This window comes from Sciurus vulgaris (genome assembly GCF_902686455.1).
Source record: "Sciurus vulgaris genome assembly, chromosome: 12".
In the NCBI taxonomy this organism is placed as follows: Eukaryota; Metazoa; Chordata; class Mammalia; order Rodentia; family Sciuridae; genus Sciurus; species Sciurus vulgaris.
The window spans coordinates 51,263,253-51,287,797 of record NC_136473.1 but is presented as its reverse complement, the minus strand read 5'-3'; the positions used below and the strand labels follow the sequence as shown (position 1 = coordinate 51,287,797).

Here is a 24,545-nt window from a genome sequence, read left to right as displayed (position 1 = left end):
AAGGGCTAACCAAGAGACCTGTCTACTAACTAGGCAGGCAGCTGACCCTACAGGAGAGAGAGAGAGCATTAAAGTGACACCAGAAAGAATGTCTGAGAACTCAACAGATTCACCCAGGAGTTCTGTGGAGATTTGCAGTCAGAAGAACAGAGCACAGAAGAAGATAACCCAGGGTCCAGGCTGACTTCTGCATTTACACACATACCATCTTCATATGTGAAGTAGAAGAGAGTGAAAGGTAGGGATAGTAGGGCAAGTTTTCAGGATCAACAGCTGCTGCTGGATGATAGATGGTAAGGACAAAACCATGGGTGGTAAAATAGAAGTGAAAGAGGAAGACTTGGAGCACCCAGGAAATTACTAGAACATTACTAAGTCAGGTTTACTGGAAGAAAATGCAAATATAAACTTCAAATTGTCTCACTTGGTGATCTCAGGAGTTACTTAACAATTAGCACAATGTTTTACATTATCCCTTTGTTTTATTTGAAGATGCTTGAGCTTAAATTATTACTCAAATATGATCTAAACCCCATATTAATGTACAAAACTAACTACATAAAGCAAAAAGATAAAGGGGTATTTTTGCATGCTTATATGATAGCATAAGCATTACCACTTTGGCAAAGTACTTTGCAGATAGTCAACTCTCAATATCAATCTACCTTGGTGAGTTACATGTCACTGAACAAAATTGAATTGAGTTAGAATGTTATCAGTAGTCTAAGAGAAATCCATTCACATATTCTTTTTATAAATTTGTTTTCTATTTCCAGGAAAAAAATGCCAATGGAACTTAGGTAGAAAAAAATTGAGCTTATCATAATGTCAAATTTAGTTTCCACTAAAAGTCATATAATAATTATTTCTAGTTATGAGTTCACTTAGTGTATCACCCCCAAGCCATCTATTTCTCATTTTCTCTTGCTCATTCTAAAGTTACATGTAGCATCTTATATGTTCATCATCACTCCTTTTTGAAATATATTTTCAGAAAAGAAAGCCAATTTTAAACTAATGAGGAGGATGCGATTTTCACTTTTCCATAATCTGTGCTAGTACTTGGAGTAGATAATATCAAAACAGGTGATTGACAGTAGCTAGGAAAAAGTCATCTTTCTCTAAATCACAAAATCTATAAGTATGGGTGTATTGTATGTATATTTACAGACACCCTGCTGCATTTTATATGCCATTAAAAGATACTATACAGCAAACTTGGATGAAGCCAAATTCCATATACTCTGCATTGTGCTTCATATTTTGATGGTTGTTACTATTTTTCAGGGACAGGAATTAAGAATAATAGGAGAAAACGCCAAACAATCCCCTTGTAATAATTATACTTAAATTTTGACCAGCAGAGACCAATATTAAACTAGAGTATGACAGTTATCGAGTTTTTAAAACACAGTCTCTAAACTGCTGTATTATTTCCAGAGAAAAAATGTTCAACTGTTATTTGTTTTGCTTCTTCAAGTCATGCAGATTGTGCTTTGCTCCCCCACCTGACCCCCGTTCCTAAATAGGGATTGAACACCAGGCCTTGCTTGTACTAGGCAAGCACTCTACTGCCAAGCAACATCCTCAGCATTTTGCTTTGGTATTACGGATCTTTTTTTTCCAATATATTTCATCGGCAATTTAAAAAATTACCCAGTAGACATGGCTCAGTTACTACAAAGGCAAATAACAATCACCCATTAGCAAGAGTGTTCACTTGAAATATACATATTAACATCTAGCAAGAACATGTTACAAACTCCAAAAGGAAACGATTACTGGGAAGTCTTTCACTTTTCTGATTGTAAAATTTAAAACTTCATGGTATTTTTGAGGAGATATTGACAATGATAGGATTCTTGGAGTTTTGGAATTGAAAAAACTTAGAGGCTCTATTCCCCTACATCCAGTCCCCAGCCATTGCATCAATCTTTTCTGCAGGCTCAATACCAAGAGGGCATCCAGCATCTGCTGGCTCCTAAGTTCCAGAGATATGACACCCATAGACAGCAGAGTAATCCATTCTTTTAGAAATTCCTTCTTTATTTCAGCAGTTTACTTTTCTGTTAACTTCCCAAGTACTGATCCTAGTTCTGCTTCCTGGAGGCTTGCAGAATAATGCACACCATTCCTTGAGATGACAGCAGGTGAAGTATTTGAAGGTGTGATTTTAATCAGCTCCTACCACATTTTCTTTGTTTCCTTTCTTTAAAATCTCTAGTTCACTGTTTTTTAAAGTGTGTTCCAACTATCCATATCTCTAAATCATCAGGGGTTTGGAAAATGCAGGTTCTGTGTCCTCATAACAAACTGAATTAGAATCAATCTGTTTCTTTCACTCCCTCTGCCCCACCACCCACCCACTCATTGATTATAAGCATCTCACAAGAATACAGTTTAAGGAACATGACTGAGGTAGAAGTATTCCGCTCTGCTCTCTCCTGGACCCCACCTGTCAGAAAGTCCAATTAAGTCATTTTCTGGTGGAATGCAAATATCATTTTTAACCAACTCTCATTGATATTGATGTCATTAGTTTTAAGACCATACTGAAAACTCTCTCCACTGATGGTTGTCAAGGGCACACCCAATGTCACAACTGAAAGGCTGTGCTACTTATGACCACAAAATTCTGCAACTAGTTGAATTGTATGGTATTAAGAGTCAGCTGTGGCTGAGGAGGTAGCTCAGTGGTATAGTGCTTGCCTGGCATGGGTGAAGTCCTGGGTTTGATTCCCCAGCACCACTAAAGAGAAAGAAAGAAAGAAAATGTTCAATTGTGTTTGTTCCTATAACATAACTTTATAATTGAATTTACCCATTTATATAGTTTATTGAAAAATAAGTAAGCTGTTGAAATATGGTATGAAATGAAAAATGTCTGAACATTTGAAAGACTTGATAGAGTGCCTTAAAAATTTCTATCAAGTTAAGTCTGAGTCTTATATTGATTGGGAAAGTTGAATTTCTAATATTTTCTCACTTATTAATTTCCTTCACCATCTTGTTTACTTACATTCTACATTTGTTCTAGGTCATCCATAGTCCTCCTAAATGATAATGGAATACAATACCCTATATGTAACTTAACCAGTATGAAGTAAGAATAGCACTTCCCTGGCTAAGTGTCCTATAACTTTTACACTCTAGCCTGAAAAACTGCATCAGCTTCTCCACCTTATCCTCCCTCCAACTCTAGCAAAATGTGAAGTTATTTGGAGCTTAAATTAAGACATTACTTTAAATCACTAAAGATTTTTTTCTGATGTGCTACAATTACATTTCCCATATCTTGTGGTTTACTTCTAGGTTTTGTTTGTTTGTTGTTTATTCATTTTAGTATAAATTTGGTTCTTTACTCTTCTTCACACTAAATTTTATCTTGTGACTAAGTTTCGCAATTCCTTTTTGTACCTTTACATAAATATTTGGAGTATCTCTCTGCTACCCCGTCTTTTAACCAAGATAATGAAATTTGCATTATGTATGTCTTTGATCAGAATTCCATCAGTGTAATTGTTCAGATTACTGATTAAAATGCCATAAAGTGCAGGGAGGAGGACAGAAATCCACTTCTGGAATAGTTAATGCACCTTGAAGATAGTTATTTAGTTACAAACTGCATCTTTCTCTGTCCTCAAACCTGGTAAACCCTTTTTTAAAAAATGTAAAAGTGCATGTCCATGACAGATAAAGATCTAATACAGTTTAAAGAAGAAAAAAATTGCAAATAAGTAATCAAAAGGGCAAAATACCACTAGAAAAATTAGCAGAGGACTTAGGCAGTTTTAACAGTAGACACACACAAATCACCAATAAGTACACAAGAAAACAAAAAGAAAGCCTATTGTTGTTAATAGACAAGTTTCATTCAGAAACTAACAAAAACATTACTTCAAATATGTTAGTTTTATTTTAAAACAACAACTTAGCATGAGAAAGGAGGAAAGAAAATAGGTGATCTCACACCCTATTCCTGGGAGTATGAATTGCTGTCACTTTTCTGGAATAGAATTTGACAGAATATGCTAAAAGTTCAAAAATCTCTCACTTAAAGTCAGTAATACAACTTCTGGTAATTTAATCCTAAGAAAATCCAGACGTTCCCCCATATACAAGAATGTTCACTGTATCATATAATGGCCAAATATAGTACATACTCTGAATGTTCAATAATTGTGCATTTCTTAAATACATAAAGGCATAGCTACTAGTAGACTAGTATACAGCTATTAAACATCAGATTTTTGAGTAGTGGCTTTCATATTTTTAATGCCACCATATTTGATACACTTGACCAATATATTTTGTTTGTGTGTGCACTTGTATTATATGAAACATATACATATATATGTATAAAACCACATATATATGTGTATATATAGTACTTATGTATGTTATACGTGTCTAGAACGCAACCTTTCATAAGCAACACATTAATACATTCCCTTAGGTGCAATGTACTCTGATATTTTGCAATCTATAATATTTCATTTTTTACTAATTGTTGATTGCATCTCTCTAAATACATTTTCTCACTAATACATTGAGTTTGAAAAACAATACTAACATGTAACAATGATTATATTTTAATCACTTATATATACATGTTATTCATACTAGTCACAGTATAATTTCAATTTGGTTAAAAAACTTTAAGAACATGTATTTTTGTATAAGAAAGTAGAAATATATAAATGATTCTATTTCAGTAAAATTTGTTTATTTGTGTTTTTCCCTATTCTCATTTTCTGTAAAGGAGATACATTTATTTTATTTTATTTTTATTTTTTGGTTCTGGGGATTGACCAAGGGGTGCTCCACCACTGAGCTCCAGCCTCTTTTTTGTTTTATCTTTGGTGACATAGTCTTGCTAAATTGCTGAGGCTGTCCTGGAACTTGAGATCCTCTTGTGTTAGCTTCCTGAGTGGCTAGGATTCCAGGTGTGCACCACTATGCCTGCCTGTGGGAAATATTTTTAACTAAGGAAATCAAAGTGTTTGACTTTGCTTGCTCTTTTCCAGACCATGCAGCAAGCTATTTATGTTCATAAGCTGTTAATTTTACCATGCAATACTAGATTCTTTTCATTACTTAACATTAAATATACAAGTCACAAAACTAGCTGTAGAATTTTTTTTCCTTTTTGTTAAATCTTAAAAATTTGAGCTCATCATTAATATTCTAGGCCCTTATACACTTTCAATAGTTTTGCTAAAATTATTAGTTTCAGTGAACTCACTTGTAAGTTTACCTAGAAGAATCAGTTTCATTTAAATTAGTGAAGAACTTTCCAAACACCTAGCCTAGATTCAATTCTATCTTACCATCTTTCCTGCTGAAAAGACCTAGATTCTGTCAGCCAACTGATTAGCAAGCACATAGGATGTGACCAATGTCACCCATTCCTCATCCTGCCATGTGTCTCCTCCCTGAGGTAAAAGTTACTTGTCCTGAGACATACGAGTTTTATTACACTTGTTTCTAGTTATTTATTATTGAAATAAGATTTCCAATAAAGTAGTTCAACTCATGCAATTAAGTACTTATCTGGGAACTTCTATAATATTAATGTTGTTTAACAGCTTCACCAGGCCAGGTGATACAAAATAATACAAGACATCATGAAAATGCACTAGTGCAGAGAATTCAGAGAAAGCAGCTTCAGAATTTAGGGGGCAGTTGGAAAGCTTCAGCAGGGATATGGGTAAGAAGGTCACCTTTGAAGAGTGAGTAGGATCTGAACAGGTATGAGCACAGATAGGAGACCTTAGTTGAGAGAGCAGCCAGTGCCAAGGTCAACAAGAACCATTTTGTGGAGTGACAGTAGGCAGTTTAGAAGGTCAGAAAACCCAGGTAATGAATGATTTTAAAGTCTACAAGAGTATTTTTCAACATGGTAGCTAAACAACAGAGTACATTCTTGGTTCAGTCTTTTATATGTGTATTTGCTGTCTCTGGTTCAACAGTATCTCATTACCACCAAGTTGTCAGCTCTTATTTCATGGCTATGGGGCTGAGCATCTGGTCAGACCATTGAATCACATTAACAGCAGAAAGGCAATAACAAGACTTTCCCTTTTTTTTTTTTTAATTCAAATTAGTAAAAGTAGATTTATTGAACAAGATCAGGAATTGCTTATCATAATCAAGAGCATTTTAGTGAGGGAGAATCATCATGGGCAGACAGTCTACATAGTCCTGTGCAGTGTGCCCGCCAAACTCTCAAGGTCTATTGAATTGACGATGCCCAAACCAGCTCTAGCTCTATCAAGAAAGGTGTCATACCAAGCTCTTTTCCCTAAATACATTATTCTAAAATAAGGAAAGTCAAGTTAAAATGCAATCGATATTTTTTATAATTTCAAGTTTCATTTACACATGATTTTGGAACTCTATTTGAAGAGGCTTGACATCAGGTGGGGGCTTATAATGCTTTAATGTAGTATCTCCACTTGTTCAGTTATCAATTTGGGTTGCATTGACACAAAATAATACTTCAAAAGCATTCAACACATTACTGAAATTATATCACTGGTTGGTATAATTTCATTTACATTCTCTTTTTAAAGTTAATATTCGTTTCCAGGAATTACTGTGTGGGAGTAATGCAGCATATTATATTTGCAACAAGTAAGGTTGCCAGAGGCAGAAATCTAGAGTAATATATTCATCCTAGTAATAAAATGTCTGCCATATATCTTTGAGACGCCTATCCAGTATTTCATATCATGTCCAGTGAAAATCAAGTTCACAGTAAAACATTCATTGTAAGTATTACACATGAAATTATCCTGTCTTCAGATTATAGTAATTGTTTCTCTATCCTGTGAGAATTGCAAGATAATTTCCATTTGTGGAAAACTCACCAAGGGTCCAAGTTAAAGAATTTTCCCTTTCTTATTCCCAGTCCCTCACCATGACCTTACAGCCTATGAGGCATTCTAATGTACCTGAGTCCACATCTACATAAGGGAAAGACTTGGAGGTATTGAAAGAACAATAAACAATATTTAGGAGTTGTCAGGGAATAGCAAGATTTGGTGGTTAAACTTTTCAAAAAGTCCAAAAGATGATGAAAACCTCAGTTTTTCTCTAGAAGATCTTCCATGGCCATCTTCTAAAAAGCTCTTATTTCTCCTCAGTATGTTCAGTGTCTTATAAACTGGGAGAGACTCTTGTCCATTTTTATGGCAGTAATTAAACCTGGACCTTAATTATCCAAGCAGACATAGCTTCTCTCCATTCCTTTGTGGTACAGGTGTGCAAGAGAGGAATGTGGAAAGCTGCCCCAGGTTCTTGAAATGTAGCTAAGATAGACTCAGAACTCCTTGTCATTTTCTGTTGATATTTTAAGATCAAAAATTATATTTTAAATCAGTTAAAATCCATAACTTATTATAATTCATTAAGAAGAGTTAGGAACAAACACATAGGTTATTATTTTTGTTTGTCCCTGATTATAATGAAATCTCTACACAGTGTTTAGGATAGGAAGGAATTGGTTTGACAGTGAAGTCTAATTGTCAGACACTAGAAAACTCTTTGTTCATATGGTTTTTGTATTATAGATTAGGATACTGGTCTGTATTCACTTGGGTGCCAGCTAAAGTTTCAGGTTTATTTTGTCCTGAGACTAATTATGTGCTTATTTTTCTTACACATTGTTCATTTAACAGGGACTGAAAAATCATAGCATTTGTTTTTGTTTTGTTCTGTATTTATCTTTTCTTATAGATTACTGTTTCCTCTGCAATCTGTTTCCTTTAGACTCTGACAGGAAAGATTTAAATTATACACTTATTCATGTAGTTAAAAATAGTTACTGTTCATTCAGAATTAATTATTGTAAGTAGTTTGGTTTAAAATGCTATTGGTAAGACTTTTGTTTGTTTTAGTCCTTTTACTTTCTAGAATTAAGATGTTAGAATTGAGCTATAAAATTTCCCAGGTTCTTCAACTTGGAAAAATTTCATAAAAATAACTGACTTGCAAGGAAGTGCACTGAAAATGACTGTTCCACAAGGGCTGACGTGCAGACTTGGGACCAGTGACCTGCCTTCCTAGAAGGGTCGGTGTTTTTATTTTAGAACTTTCTAAGAGAGGGCAATGGATAGCATACATGACAATGGTTTCTTTGTGCCCTAGAATATAACTGGGATATTTTTCCTTTCCATACATGAACTAGGCATGATATGCAAATGGTTTGCAATTAGGTCCAGGTGATTTAGCTCTTCGAATCTAGATGACCTACTGAGAATCCATGCTATGTGCTTTGACTCTAGTGGGTCACTTAAGTTTCCTTTTATTATTGGTTATACCCAAGTTTGCTTTTTAATTGTCCCAGTACACAAAATCAATATCCTTATTGCTTAGTTGTTAAGTTCATAGTTTTTTTGTTTGACTCTATTAAAATGTATGCACATGTTTTTCCATTTGTGTTCATTGTCATTCTATTATCACAAACCTCCAGGTTCACTATAGGCCTATGCTTCTGTATGGGCTTCTATGAAAAAGTTAATTTTAAATATTTTCCAGGATAAGAGCCAGTCAACTAAACTTTTACCACATCCCATTTCTAAAGAAGTACATATGAGGCAAGTACTAGTATTTTTCATGACTTGTGGATATTTAAGGAAGAAAACAAAACAGAAAAACATAGAAAGAGAACCCTGTTTCTTTCTTAACAGATTCAGGAGGTAACACTTGCTTTCATAGTTCAAATAAGGAAACAACTGAGTTTCAAATTTTAATGTGACCATTTCCCAATGAATCAAATCACATCAACAAATAGTTTTAAAAGAAATAGTTTTATATTAGTATCTTTCCCCCAGTCTTCTGTGTTCACTCTTTTGCTCCCACCATATGTACTCCCTTTCATCCTACAGATGGCTTAGAGAAAGTAAGCCCTTTTTAAAAGTAAATTATTCAGGTCCGGAAATGTAGCTCAGTGGTAGAGCATTTGCTCCAGCATGTGCCTCTCTCTCTCTCTCTCTCTCTCTCTCTCTCTCTCTCTCTCTCTCTCTCACACACACACACACACACACACACACACACACACAATTAGAAATGAAATAAAAACCAACAACCAACAACCTACATTCTGATCAAAAATGTCAAACAACTTCTTATCTTCCTCGAATATTTATAATTAACAGGAATGATTTGGTTTTCAGTTTCAAAAAAAAAAAAAAAAAAAGAACAAGATGAATATGGACGCAATGTATCAGAACAATATGTGGAATCAGAATTATATTTTTCTGGGGTTAGGACTGGAGGAAGTCAGGTAGGAAAGGACAGAAAAGTGGTGACAGTTTGAAATACGGAATATGTAGACCTCTTGCTCTAGATGTACAATTAGCATCTTTTCCTCCATTAATTATAGAAGATTGGGGATAGATCCAATCTTGAGTTTTCACCAGTCACACCCTCAAAGTACATTTTATTTAATTAAATCATCCCCCCTGAATTTTTCAGTATTTATAAATTCAACACTTAGTTCACAGAATGCATTCACATTATTATCCTTCAGAGCAGCTTACTAAGATTTATTGTAACATGTTCCTAACCAGTTGGGAACCTAGGTATTGCCTCATTGCTAAGCCTCGATGGAATGTTTATGGACATGTTTTATGATTTGCTAATCTGTGCTGTGAAACCATCAGTCTGTTTGCAGTGGAAAGGAGGTGGATGAGGGTGGGGGAGGGAAAGCCACTTTGTGTGATGTGTTGGTGGGAGGAGGGAGGGGAGGAAGATTATCTTGATGTTTGGACTAAGATGTATGTAAAAGGTTCAGTTTTCAGGGCTGGGGATGTAACTCAGTGGTAAAGACATGCTTAGCATGTGTGAGAGCCTGGGCTAGATTCCCAGCCCTGTAGGTAAAAAGGGTTGAGTTTTGACCCTTGCATCCAAAAAAGAAAAAAAGAAAAGGATGCTACTAGTAAGCAGGTTTTCAATTATCATACTTTGGTTTTTTTCTTTCTTTTTTTTTTTTTTTAATACATGTATATTTTTTTCCTCAGGGGAAGTCTCTCACATCAAAGAGGTTAACCAGCCTTGTTCAGTCTTACTAAATGGATCATCTTGTAGCATGGAAGCAGACTGGAGTCATTGCACATACTTTGTAGCTTGTCATTGTTACCTGGATCAGAGGACATTAGACCAAGATGTTGCATGAACGAAGGACCTGAATTGTTCTATTTTGTGTGCACATTAAGGCATTGCTATCTTCAAGGGACCCTTTGCCATCTCAATGCCTCCATTTCAAACTGTTGTCTGCTTTCTTCTTCCTACTAAGCTGGATCTGTGTTTTTTCCTTTTTAACAAGTTCAAGTAAAGTAAAACTTTTTTTTCCCTTTCTTTCTCTTAAAGCTTCTGCTAGACACACAGTTCACTAAATTTCAGTCATTCACAAACTGGAAGAATTATAAAAGAAAAAAGCATATATCAATAATTATACATATGGCTTCACAATTATTAAACAATAAATTAGCACAGAAAGTTTCATGTCACCAATGTATTCACAGTCCAAAACAAGCTCATGTCTTTGTCTGATGTCTGTACATTCTCAGTTAATGTTTCTTGCATTTATTTTTATACCATATTTAAATAAGAAACACCTTTTACTCCAAATGTATCAAAGTTGAATCCTTCTCTGTAAATTTGTGTATGTTTATATTGTTGTTTTATCTTTCATTAAAAGATGCAGAATCTCCTTGCTTCTATAACTTTTTTCTTCCCTACTACAGTAAAAGGATGAGAACACATTCATAGTCATAGGTTTTCAATTTAGACTATCAATTTGAGCTAAATTTCTGAGTTTCAAGACAAACTTGGATGGTTATAGCAGTCAGGAGCAAATTGAAAGTACTTCATTTCCAGGTCAGTCCAAACCAGGTAGACTGTTTTTCTCCCACTGAAAAACACACAAATTGGTCTTCCACATTTTCAGAGCTATTTAAGGATGACTTTCTGCCTTGTTATGAATATACATTTCTATGTTTTACTAATTAATATTTGTTAGAGTTAGACTTGAGTGTGATTTCCCAAACCAGAACTGATTTTTTAAGCACAATTCTACAAAATACCTATGGTCAGTGTTTCTTCACTTTATGACCTTATAGATTCCTTTGAGAATAAGATGTAATTATTAACATTTCATGGTGCCTGTATTGTGGACTTTACATAAATTCTTACATTTCATTCTTACGAAAGTCCTTTAAGATCATTTCTATGGTCTTGAGAATATTTTAAAAAGGAGAGGTTACAAGTATTGTTTGAAGTCACACAGCCAGATGGTTAGGTAGAGATTAAAGTAAATGGAAAATAATCCTTTCCTTCTACTCATTCAAATGATCACATGTTCAAAAATCCCATCAGCAAACATCCAGGAAGTATGACTGCAGGGCCCATTATACAACTATCCATACCTTTTAATGTAGCAGCGGTCTACTTCATGCTTTGAATATAGCCTTTGCTGCTCTGTCCCTGAGGCTTATCTTAAAACAGACAGGTTTTTTCCTCTTCTCTCTCCCAAATTAACAAATGAATCACACACACCCAATACCTGGAATGAATCACTTCTTTAAAAACCCTCTGTTCTCCCTGATGGGCAGAATCATAGCCTCTGGGACAGGAGTCTCCTATGCTTCTCCTTTGCTAGCAAAGCAATAAAACTACTTTGTCCCTTTTCTCAAAATCATGTCCTCATTATTGAATTGGCATCAGGGACAAGGACCCAGCTTTCAGTAACATTATTTCTTTTGGTAAAAATGTACAAATCCACATATACTCTCACATAGGAATCATTGGTGCTGAATGTCAACACATTCTCAGATTTAGTCCTGGAGCTCATTCATGGATCCCAGGTAAGAAACAATTCACTTCAAGGGTTAGATCAGGGACCCAAAATGTTGACCAGCCATGAGATGGGTCTGACCTCTTTCTTCTGCATTTACCAAGATATTGCAGGCTCTGGCTATCTAAAAACAAGAGCTTAAGTTATTAGTGCTCATTACTTACTATACATAAATTCAAATTCTGAAAAAGTTTACCAACATTAGTGAAAAATCAGTAGTGGGGTCTATGAAACTAGTCTATAAAATCGTCACAAAAAGGGGGAGACTTGGTAGGAAAAATTTGTACATAGGCTATAATCTAAACACTGCAAGTGGATTAAGAAAGATTTAATTTTATGTTTATATGACTTTTTTTAAAAAAGTGAATAAAATGAAAATTAAGTTAATGTACTTTCTCCCTCAAAAACAATTCAGAGCAGCCTAGTACAAATGGCACTGAAGCTAGATTAAGATTCTAGTTAATAAAAACATTATTTAAAGGAGAAAAATAACCCTATTAGGAAAATATGATGGGTAAATGAACTTGAACTTGAAAAAATGATTGGCAATTTCAGTAGTTATCTTTCAAAAATTGTCACTCCTTAGAAGTCCATTCTTATTGGCAATTCCAAATTATGAATCCATGCAGAAATGAAAGACAAAAGAATGGTGAAAACCAGTAGAGAAGGGAAACTCTCAGGCAAATATCTCTATGTGAGAAACTCCTAATAAAACATTTACTCAGGTTTCCGGGTTCAAGTACATAATAGCTTTAATGGTCTAATTGACTCCATTTATTTGGGTCTGGTTGGTACTTGAATTTTTTAAAAAAGTAGTTTTGGAGTTCTTGCAGTTAACTTCAATAAGCCCTTGGCATCTATCTCCTACCCCAGTTCAGGATCATTTGATCTAGAAAGCATAGAATAAAAAATCTCTCAAGTGTCTTGAATATAATGGTTGTTCAGAAGTCTTTTTATCTTAAGACCACCTTTAAAGTTATCTTCCAATGACCTGGAGTTTCTATATTGATGCAAAAATACTTAATGCATCATCTAAATTGCATTGAATGGAATTCTCCCCTTTGCAGTATTGCAATAATACTTTTTGTGGATCTGCAAAGGATTTTCTGCTTGAATCAGAATAACAGAAATGTGGTCGGCCACCACATCTAAGCTATATCCTGACAGGTTTCAGGAAAATAAATGAACCCTCCCTTGTTGTTATGACAAGTATGTAACTTGATCTTGTTAACTTAGGACTCACACAGCTTTGTCCTCCATCTTCCTGGATGAGTGCTCACTTCTCTTTATATGATGGCTTGCAAATAATATTGGTGTATTTATTGAAGAAGAAATAAATAATAATTTTGGAGAGGTAAGTCTTGGCTACTACCATGGTTTTATTCCATGTGCCACATGTGTTGATGGTTTCCACAAATAAGCCTGAATTTGAAAAAGCACATTGACTATTCAACAGCTTCACTGTTGCCCATGACTATCTCTTTGCATATTCTAACAGCTCTCTAAGGAGATAACTGAAGATACCAATCCATCCTCTAAGCCATTTTAGGAAACAGTGCATGACACTGTAAAGATTGGAGAAGGAGCTAAACTTACATATCACATACAAGTATCTCATATGTTTTGTTATACGATACATTTGCATCTTTTCTTTGAGAATTTTATACCCTAGAATTCACTTTTACAAAGACACCAAATAATGCATCAAACATACAATGTTGTTATCTAAAAACCCCATTAAAGCAAAAATTTGCATACATCCTGGATGTTTAAGGAAGTTTTCCTGGAGCAGAAATATAATGTGTTCATAACTTCATTTTCAAAATGGTCATTAGTGACTGGATAGACATGAATAGTTCTTGATTAGTAAGTTGATTCATAAATCTTAATGTCTTTAATAGGTTATAGGACCTTAATTATTTCACACTTGTTTGGAAATCCAATAAATCAGAGAGCATTTAATATCATTCTAAAGGTTAATAACATTTAACTCCAGTATTTTAAATAACATATGTAAATCACCAAGTACAATTATTGCTACATAATTGGTAAAGAAATAATGTTCATCTTACTTTCTTCTGCTTCTTTTTCTCCAAAAATTAATCTTTATAAAAAGATAAAAGAAGTTTCCAAATACCCTTCCTACCTGGTATGAGTCAAAGATATAGTTCAGGAAGCCAAAACTGAGTGTGGAATCAGGATATCAGAGCTCAAGAAAGACCAAGAGTGTAGGCAGAAGTGATGGAGGGTTGGGAACAAGATAGTGTCAATAAAGCTTTAGGACCAAGAGGGTTGATAGTAGGCTAAGAGAAGGAGACCATCCTAAAATAGAATCCTCTGGAAATTCCTCACCTGAGTAGAATAAAAAGTCTTGTCAGAACCAAATCAATCTGAGAGTAGTTAGTGGTAATACAGCACGGGTGAATTCACCTGTGTTAATTTGATTTCTGCCAGTATCACAAAATACCTGAGATAAACTACTTATAAGGAGGAATAGTTTATTTTGACTCATGGTTTCAGTCCATGGTCATTTAGCCCTGTCACTTTGGGTTTGTGAGTGCACAGTATATCGTAGTGGAAGTACATGGTGGAAGAGGATTATTTGCCCCATGGTGGCCCAGAAGAAAAAAGAGAGAGGGGCTTGTGTTCCAAAATGCCCCTTCAAGGGCACACTCCCAATGACTTAACTTACTCCCAACAGGCCATACCTCAAAAGGTTCCACCCTCCCAATAGCAGCAAAGATTGGCCATCAAACCTTCAGCAGACAGGTTTTTGGAAAATATTTACAATTCAAACCACAACAAATCCTTTCTTTCTCAGTTCAGGGTGTCCAAAGATATTTTTGTCTGTACCCAAAATATAAGTACAGGAACTTCTTTCTCCTGTACACAAAAGTTACCAGAAATCTCCCTAAGTGCATAGGGAAAAGGGTATTCATAACCCCACAGGAAGACTGAATGAATGATTTGACCTGGGAAGTCTTGCAGACCATAGGCTATTGATTCCAAGATTCAGTGGATGGGGTGTTTGCCTAAGCCCTTGTCACTCCAAAGGAAATTGATTAGACCAATTTGAAAAGTATCTTAAAATAACTGTATTTAAATCCTTAACGTGATAGAAGATGAGCACATGAAACAGAATGGTATGGTTTGGATCTGAACTCTTCCCCCGAAAGCTTCTGTTAATGCAGGAATATCTAGAGATGAAATGATTTTATCGTTGACAGTTGTACAAATCAATCCATCTAGTTTGAATGGATTGGGTGGTAACTGTAGGCAGGTGGGGCATAGTGGGAGGAAGTGGGACATGAGGGCATGCCCAAGAAGAGTGCATCTTCCCTATGGTCTTTTCCCCCTTCCTTCTCTTTGATTCCTGACCCTGGCCAGTAGTCAACTTTCCTCCACTGTGTGATTGATGTGATACTGCAATATGTACCATCAGAAAAATGAGAGATTGTACTCTATGTAAGAGCTATCAAAATGTATAAATGCATTCTACTGTCATGTACAATTAGAATGAAAAATTTTTTAAAAGCAAGCCTATCAGTACTATAAAATCTTGCTTCAAGAAATAATGAAAATTCTTTTGATTTGCGTGTTGTTTTTCTGTTCAAATTTGTCTCTTTTGATGGAGATATACTTCAGGGTGGCAGGTAACTAGGAAACTCTTTAGTACTTCTTGAATATTGTATTACTTATTAAAAAGTTAATGGATTAATGTATTTTGATAAATCATACATAAATGGAGTAAAATTTCTCATTTTTCAGATTGTACATATTGTAGGATCACATCAGTCAAGCAGTCATGTGTACATGAGGTAAAAATGTCCGTTTCACTCTACTATCCTTTCTACCCCCATACCCCTTCCCCTCCTTTCACTTACCTCTACCTAAAGTAACTCTACTCTTCCCTAGCACACCCCTTATTGTGAATTAGCATCCCATATCAGAGATAACATTCAGTCTTTGGTTTTTTGGGTTTGGCTTATTTTGCTTAGCATGATATTATCCAACTCTACTAATTCTTAATTAGGGTATTTTTAATAAATGCTCTTTTTTGGGCTCTATTGGGAAACCATTGTTCAAAGTGTGGTCTCTGGACTGGTGCAGCTTTGCAAATTGTTACTTATTTGCAGTGATACAGAAATTAATAGGAATTTTTTTTAAATTTTATACTAGTTTGGAAGTCATTTTATGACTGACTATGGAATCTAACAATAACAAAATCTGAAGTTATGTCTTTGTTTTCTCCTTTCAGTGTCCTAATAATTCATTTATGGTTTACAAAAGTCTCCCTGAGAGCAAAACAAAGACGAGGTCATGCCCCGAATCAGCGAACCACAATAGAATGCAATTACTAATTTTGTGAAAATGGGCATAAAGTAAAGGAGATATAAGGGTAAATGGGGATAGAGTGAGCTCAAAATTAGGGTTTCCAATTCCTGAAAATTTTCTGAGAACTGGCATTTTTTTGTATGTTTGAAATCTGTTTACGTGACATGTTCACTCATGTTTCTTGTTTACTCTTAATATGCTCTACTTATTCTTTTTTATGGAATAACTAGCTGACTTTTATTATCATCAATGCCAAACAAGAATTTAAATCAATTAAAATATTTTATTAAGAATAAAGTTACGGGCTGGGGACATAGCTCATTTGTATAGTGCCTGCCTCACAAGCACAAGGCCCTGGGTTCAATCCCCAGCACCTACTCCTCCAAAAAAAGAAGTTACTTTCATATTTGCTACAATCATAGTAAATACATTTCTTGGCATAAAGGCAGCCTTTGTTTGAGTTTAAAATATCCCAAACTGCAAGATTACGTATATAAAACTCCGCTGTTGTTTATGTAATAGTGGATTAAACGAATTAAAATTTATACTATGTAGAATAAAATAAAATGGAAATAATTTACTTATAAGATTCATATTAAAGTCATCTTTAATTACAAAGTACCATCTTAAGGATGATAATGCCACTAAACTTCAATTGGACAAAAGTATAGTCACTTAAGTAAAAGCAGTTAAACTAAAAATAAGATAAATCAAATTACTTTTTAAGAAAGATCAAAAATATTGTCAAATTTCTTGCTGTGGTTCTGGATCTTCAACAGCAGGCTCATTTGAAGGTGGAATTGACCCTGAAGGAACCTCTCTTCTACTTTCAGAATGTGGGGGTGGGGGAAAAATCCAGCTCTTGGGAAAAGATAATGAGGAAAACGCCTCATTTCAAATTTGGAACGGAGGGGGTTGTGGGCCATGTGGAAAATAATCTCCAGATGCTCCACACATGTTTCCTGGAGGAGGTGGAGGAAGGAAAGATCCTCTTCTCATGAAATTTCTCCTTGCATTTACTCGAAGTGATGGATTTCTGACTGGAACGAGAGGTACAAAAACAAAGCCAGAACCAGCTGCTTGATTTTCAGCAGGGCGAGATGAATCCGGCACATTTAAATGATCAAGATCATCTTTGACATTATTTCTACTGGATTCCATTTCTGAAGATGTACGCTCATCCTCTTTATCCAAGAAGGAATATTAAGACTTTTGAGTTCTGCTGGTCTGGATAGTCTACCATAATTAGAAAAATATCCATCTTGCCTTTGTAGAGGAACAAGCACAATCAGAATACACTTGGCCTGGTGGAGGGCTTATCATCTTATGGTCTGGTTCCCATGGAGGTGACAGGGTCACAGTGTCAGCAGGTACTCTATGAGGATCAGTTAACCCATCATAGCGTGATTCTCTTCTTTTATTGCTAATCTGATGGTCCAGAGGCTTCTCTGGGCCTCCTGAGCCTCTTCCTCCTTCCCCTGGAAGCAAAGGGGAGAGTGCACCCTTCCTTTCCAAATGAAAAGCTCTCATTTCAGATGAAACTTGACCTGATGGTGAGGGACCATATAGGGCATGCTTTCTGCCAAATACTGTATTTGCAACATCAAGTGTATAAGGATCTTTTTCTAAAGATTTAAATTCAAACTCTTTCAGGTAATTTTTTTCTGTTGTGAGCATTTACTTTCCTTAAATACTCACGGTTTCTTCCAGCAGTCGAAGCTGCCAAATCATCATCACAAGCTTTATTCTCATAGAAAAGAATCTGCCTCTCATAAAAATGAATGGTACTCTCCAATTCTTCCTCCAAATCTTTGGCTTGCTCTCTACAGGTCTCTAGCTGTTTAGCTGCGAGGCTGATCCTTTTATCCACTTTGCAAAGTCTCTCCTCTTCCTCGAACCAGCACTCTTCCTCTGCTATTAATTTCCCGAGGATATTCACTTCATTTTCTTCATACAGTTCAATCATTAATTTAAGTTTCTGCTGAAGCTTCTGGTCCTCATTTTCAAGCTGTGTATCTTCTAACCGCAAAGATTCTCCTTCAGTCTGAAGATTTTTAATAGGTTCTGTAAGATCTCCTTTTCTTTCATCTACTTCAGATAATGAAGTATAAATTTGATTTCTTTCTCCTAAGGTTTTTAAAGAGGCATTTAACTTAACAGCATGAACCAGTTCCTTCGAAGCTCCTTTTGGCTGATTTCCTAAGTGAGCACCACTTTCTGACTCACTCTTCACTTCCAACTTTAAGTTACTGTCATCTGTTAGGTCTTCTCCAGGCACAGGAGCCCCATCCTTCATCTTTAGCACGCGTTCGGTCACAGACTTAATGTGCTTTTCTGTATCACGTCGAACTTCTTCTGCCTGTACCTTAGAGTCTTCCAATGTTATCTTCTGTTTATGAAGGTCACTCACTTTTTCCTTCCATACTTCAGCTTCTTGTAAAAGGAGTTTATGACTTTCCTGAAGCTGGTTATTCTCACTCAAAGCCTCTTTTATTGCTACCTTCAGTTCTTTTTCATTCATTTGAAGTATTCTGAAGGTTGTTTTAGCTTCGACTACTTGTGACTTGAGGGATTTTGATTCTTCTTCTAGGGACTTTACCCTTTTTGCTAGATCCGTAATCAATTCATCCTGTTCAGAATGTTTAGATTTCTCTTCTTTTAGCTCTTTTTCTAGAATGAGTATTTCATCTTCAAGTTTAGATTTGGACCGATTGAGCTTTTCATACGTTGCCTCCAAAATATGTGCTTCTGTTGACTCCTTCACAAAACTCAAATCCTTTAAGGATGACTCCAAGCTGTCATACCCTTTTTGAACAAGGTTAAATTTTTCAAGTAGTTCGCATTTTTCTTCAAGTAGTTCAGAAAGTTTTAGAGCCAGTTCTCTTCCCACGGAAAACCTGCTTCTAAAAGACTGAACATTTCTCCACAAAAACAAGAGAGCAACAAAAAATCCAACAGCTGCACGTATCACCAACGACCAAGGAAAGACACCAGGATTAGGGCCTGCTCTTACATCTTCAGGCAATGCTGATGCAACCCTGAATATTTCTTCCAGACCCAGGCCCAAGCAAGGCTGAGGGGCAGCCCTTGGCCCCTCCATCGCTCCAAAACTCATTTGCCAACTACATCCTGCCCATTCACAAAAACAGGCTGTGGACACTAGGCTTTCTGTTGGAGCCCAAACCTGCGCAGTCTGACCGCGCTGTTCACAGGGAGCCAAGTGACCAGGAACTGGTAGGGAGCTACAGCAACTGGCCACCAGGGACTTTGTGAGCTCATGCTGCCCTGTGAGCTCACAGGCCTGCCCCTCCCCGATGCAGTGCATAGCCCCTCCCACTGGAGGCCAAGACCCACCCACTCCTCCATTTGGTTTAGGCCAGGCTGCAGCTGAGCCTATTATGCAGTAGCTATTCTGTACACTCATATTATCCAGTCTGACATAACTAAAATTCTAGAGCTTAGTATACTTTTTTTAGAACTTTTACACCATATTTTGTTTTAATGACTCATTCCTTTCCATCCCCTCCCCTTTTCTTCCCTCCCCTCCCTTTCCCTTCCCTCCCTGTCCTTTTCTTGCAGTGTTGGGGGTTAAACTCCAAGGCCTTCTGCAAGCTAGGCAAGCTCTCTACCACTGAGCTTCATCCCTGGCCCTGTTGACACTTTCTATGGAAGTAATCTGAATTATGTCTATACAAAAACTCTCATGTTAGATTACTTGAAAGGTAATTTTAGAAGAGTTTCTAACACAGGCAAAAATTAGCTATGACAAGTTAGTTTTTAGAAGTACAGCATATCAAATGTTTCTACAAAGGAGGAGTGTAAAACTTGAGTTGAGGGCTGGAGATAAAACTCAGTTGGTACAGTGCTTGCCTACCATGCAATCCCCAGCACCAAAACAAAAAACAAAAAACAAATGAGTTGTTTTACATGTAATTTTTCCTAGACTACTATTTAAGAGTCGTCAAAATCTTTTTTCAGATGTTCATTTGACTTTTCATACTACTTAAAAAGGTCTAATCTGGCTGGTGGCCCTAAATATATACCAAAGAGAAGCATAAGATAAGATTCTTTGATGTGCTGTTAGCTCCTGAAGGTAAATTATATTAAGGTACATAGTTCATTGCTTCATATAAATAAAAACCATCCCAATATATTTTTTATTCCTGGTTACCCTTTAATTGCTGATGAGCCAGATCTAATGTTTGAAGGAAAACATTCACAGGTAGACACTGGTTTTCTGAATATTTCTAAATACATGACAAGTTCAAAGGCATTATGCCACCACGTGTGATCAAACTGATCATTATTTATACTTCTATAGCCAGAGTTGTATCTGTGTAAACTAAAACTCTTATCCTACTCATTATATTACGAAAGTTTAGGAACTTTTTAACAAATGTAATTATGGAAGGTAAGGATATGTTAATTATTCTGATTGTAGTGAATATTTCACAATGTATATATGTGTATCAGAATCAAATTATCAGCTGGGTATAGTATCGCACACCTGTAATGCCAGGCACTACAGACTACAGAGGCTGAGGCAGGAGGATCACGAGTTCAAAACCAGCTTCAGCAATTTAGTGAGCCACTGTATAATTAATAAAAAAAAAAAAAAAAAATAGACAAAGCCAAGTATCAAGTTTGAAACTTAAGATACTACAATGCTATAATTTTAAACTGTCAATTATAACTCAATAAAGTTTGGAAAAAAGTTTAGAAGTTGTACTTTCCAACTTTTGTATGACAAAATGTGTGAAAGAGATTATAAATATAGACAAATTAGGTAAAACATCTCTAAAAATAGGATAATGGTCCAAATTTTTTGACTGATAATTTTATCTTTAATCAGTGAAAATACTGTGTCTGAGAACATAATTTCAGATATATTTTTGTGAATGTAGCAGAGCAGAAATCAAACCAATTTTATATTCCATTGTGATCCATGTTTGAAAATAAAAATCTTTGGTCTGTCAACTTTAGATAGAGATGCTGACAAGGGAAGGAGTTTTTCAAAATCTGCAAAGGAAAATATTCATTATGGAAGGACAGGAACAAATACTTGAACAGGGCTGCAAGCACTTTCTTTCCACTTGATAAATTTCAGATCCTTTATTTTAAATGTTTATTATTAGTCTTTCTTATAAATGTGAAGTTCCTGTATGTTTGCTTTCTAGTTGTACTGTTATTTCTACATTCTTGCTTTTTAAAAAAATCTCATATTTCAATACTTATTAAGAAGTAAAAAAATTTGTTGTTTTTTTCCTACTGATCTCCTTTAAACAACTTAGTAAAGGAGGAAAATGAGAATATTAACTAGATAACTTTCATAATGATAAAATTTGAAGAGCCACTAAGAGAATTTTTCTAATTTGTTATTCATCCCATTTTTATTTGATGAAGTTATAGTAAGGTAACTTTTAGTTACATTATTTTTAAACTTTTATTTGTAATAAATTTGCCAAATCAGAAATTTAGAAGCCAGGTGTGGTGGTATACACCTATAATCCCAGCTCTCAAGAGGCTAAGGCAGGAGGATCAGATATTTGAGATCAGCCTTGGTCACTTAGTGAGACCCAGTCTCAAAATAAAAAATAAAAAGGGTAGAGATATGGTTCAGTGGTAGAGTACTTGATTAGTATGCACAATGCCCAGGGTTCCAGCCTTAGTATCACAAATTTAAAAAGAAAGAAATTAAGAAACTTAGAAACACTGGTATTCTGAATAGCAAGAAATGCTCATTTTGAAAAATAAAATTGTTAAAAACCTTCATGGTAATAATGATCATTTAAGAAAGTAACTTAAATGACAAATGGTTTTACTTGTTACCTCACCTTTACCACTTGAACATAGGTTAAGATGTAAAGAAAAATTGGGGACGGGGAGTATAGCTTAGTGGTGAAGAACTTGCCTTGGAAAGCTTCAGCACCACAAAAAAAAAAAAAAAAAAGGGAAAAAAATTAATAGCTGGGTAAGTTGGAAATTCAGCAAAAAAGGATTACACTTTCTGAATCTGAAAAAATAGTCAAGAAAATGGCAATGCTGTAAATGGTTTAATCAGTGTTCTCATCAAAATATTCCATGAGGAAGAAATGAAAAACAATAATGTAGGTCAGCAAAGGGAGGAACTACCTTAGAGAAAAACCACTCAAAGGAGAAACCAAGCCAACTTAAAAACCAAAAATAAGCCCAAGTGACTGGGAATACAAATCATATCTCAATAAACCTGAACGTTAATGGCCTAAACTCATCAATCAAAAGACATAAGACTGGTAGAATGGATTAAAAAGAAAGACCCAACAATATGCTGCCTGCAAGAGACTCACCTCATAGAAGAAGACATCTACAGACTAAAGGTGAAAGGATAGGAAAAAACCTACCACGCACATGGACTCAGTAAAAAAGCGGGGGTTTCCATACTTATATCAGATAAAGTGGACTTCAAGCCAACGTTAGTCAGAAGGGACAAAGAAGGACATTTCATACTGCTTAAAGGAACCATAAATCAGGAAGACATAACGATAGTAAATATTTATGCCCCAAACAATGGTGCATCCCTGTACATCAGACAAATCCTTCTCAATTCCAGGAATCAAATAGACCACAACACAATAATTCTGGGTGACTTTAACACACCGCTGTCACCACTAGATAAATCTTCCAAACAAAATCCAACCAAAGAAATCATAGAATTCAATAACACAATCCATAACCTAGACTTAATAGACATATACAGAATATTCCATCCATCAACGAGTGGATTCACTTTCTTCTCAGCAGCACATGGAAACTTCTCAAAATTAGACTTTATGTTATGCCACAAAGCAGCCCTTAGAAAATGCAAAATAATAGAGATACTGCCTTGTGTTCTATCAGATCATAATGGACTGAGAGTAGAAATCAATGACAAAATAAAAAAAACAGAAATTACTCCAACACCTGGAGTCTAAATAATATGCTATTGGATGAAACATGGAAAACAGAAAACATCAGGGAGGAGATTAAAAAATTCTTAGAGGTCAATGAGAACCACAATACAACATATCAAAATCTCTGGGACACTATGAAAGCGGTACTAAGAGGAAAATTCATTGCATGGAGCGCATTCCAGAAAAGAATGAAAAGTCAACAATTAAATGACCTAACATTACAGCTCAAAGTCCTAAAAAAAGAACAACAGAATAACAGCAAAAGTAGTAGAAGACAGGAAATAATTAAAATTAGAGTTGAAATTAATGAAAATGAAACAAAAGAAATAATTCAAAAAATTGACAAAACAAAAAGTTGGTTCTTTGAAAAAGTAAACAAAATAGACAAACCCTTAGCCACACTAACAAAGAGAAGGAGAGAGAGAAAACTCAAATTACTAAAATTCATGATGCAAAAGGAAATATCACGACATGTCTGATACTGAAATACATAACATGAGAAGCTACTTTGTGAAAATCTGTATTCCAACAAAATAGAAACTACCGAAGACATTGACAAATTTCTAGAGACATATGCTCCTCCCAAACTGAACCAGGAGGACATACACAATTTAAACAGACCAATATCAAGCAATGAAATAGAAGAAGCCATTAAAAATCTACCATCCAAGAAAAGCCCAGGACCAGACAGATTCTCAGCCGAGTTCTACAAGACCTTCCAAGAAGAACTCATTCCAATACTTCTCAAAGTATTCCAGGAAATAGAAAAGGAGGGTAGCCTACCAAACTCATTCTATGAAGCTAATATCACCCTCATACCCAAACCAGGAAAAGACACATCAAGGAAAGAAAATTTTAGACCAATATCCTTGATGAATATAGATGCAAAGATCCTTAACAAAATATTGGCAAACCGTATCCAAAAACATATTAAGAAAATTGTGCACCCACAAACAAGTGGGGTTCATCCCTGGAATGCAAGGATGGTTAACATCTATAAATCAGTAAACATAATCCATCATGTCAATAGACTTAAGGGTAAGAATCATGGTTATTTCAATTGACACAGAAAGAGTTCAGTGAAATACAACACCCTTTCATGCTCAAAACACTAGAAAAAATAAGGATAGTAGGAGCGTACCTGAACATTGTAAAGGCCATTTATGCTAAGCCCATGGCCAACATCATTCTTAATGGAGAAAAACTGAAACCATTCCCTTTAAAAATGGAATCAAGACAGGGATGTCCTTTTTCACCACTTCTATTCAACATTGTCCTCGAAACTCTAGCCAGAGCAATTAGGCAGACCAAAGAAATTAAAGGGATATGAATAGGAAAAGAGGAACTTACGCTGTCACTATTTGCTGATGACATGATTCTATAGTTAGAGGATCCAAAAACCTCCTCCAGAAAACTTCTAG

At 35.5% G+C, this 24,545-nt stretch overlaps 2 protein-coding genes and 1 long non-coding RNA gene across 6 annotated transcripts in view; 1 reads left to right on the top strand and 2 right to left on the bottom strand.

Moving 5' to 3' along the window:
• Positions 1-10,717, top strand: part of RGS7 (regulator of G protein signaling 7) — a 471,183-nt gene extending 460,466 nt beyond the window's left edge. For all 4 annotated transcript variants that reach the window (XM_079106140.1, XM_079106142.1, XM_079106141.1 and 1 more), the window contains one exon: positions 10,026-10,717. Coding sequence is in view for 1 of the 4 variants with exons in the window: in XM_079106142.1 (XP_078962268.1) it covers positions 10,026-10,076 (51 nt within the window). In the remaining 3 variants the exon portion in view is untranslated. The remainder of the gene's footprint in view (positions 1-10,025) is intronic.
• The window catches only part of LOC306641236, a 131,762-nt gene that overhangs the window by 48,819 nt on the left and 58,398 nt on the right, over positions 1-24,545 (bottom strand). The window lies entirely within an intron of this gene.
• LOC306641180 (melanoma inhibitory activity protein 2-like) lies at positions 16,958-19,357 on the bottom strand. The gene is given in 4 exon segments (XM_079106105.1): positions 16,958-17,391; positions 17,394-17,475; positions 17,477-17,843; positions 17,845-19,357. Coding segments are annotated over 4 exon segments (2,217 nt in total). The 5' UTR covers positions 19,311-19,357; the 3' UTR covers positions 16,958-17,089.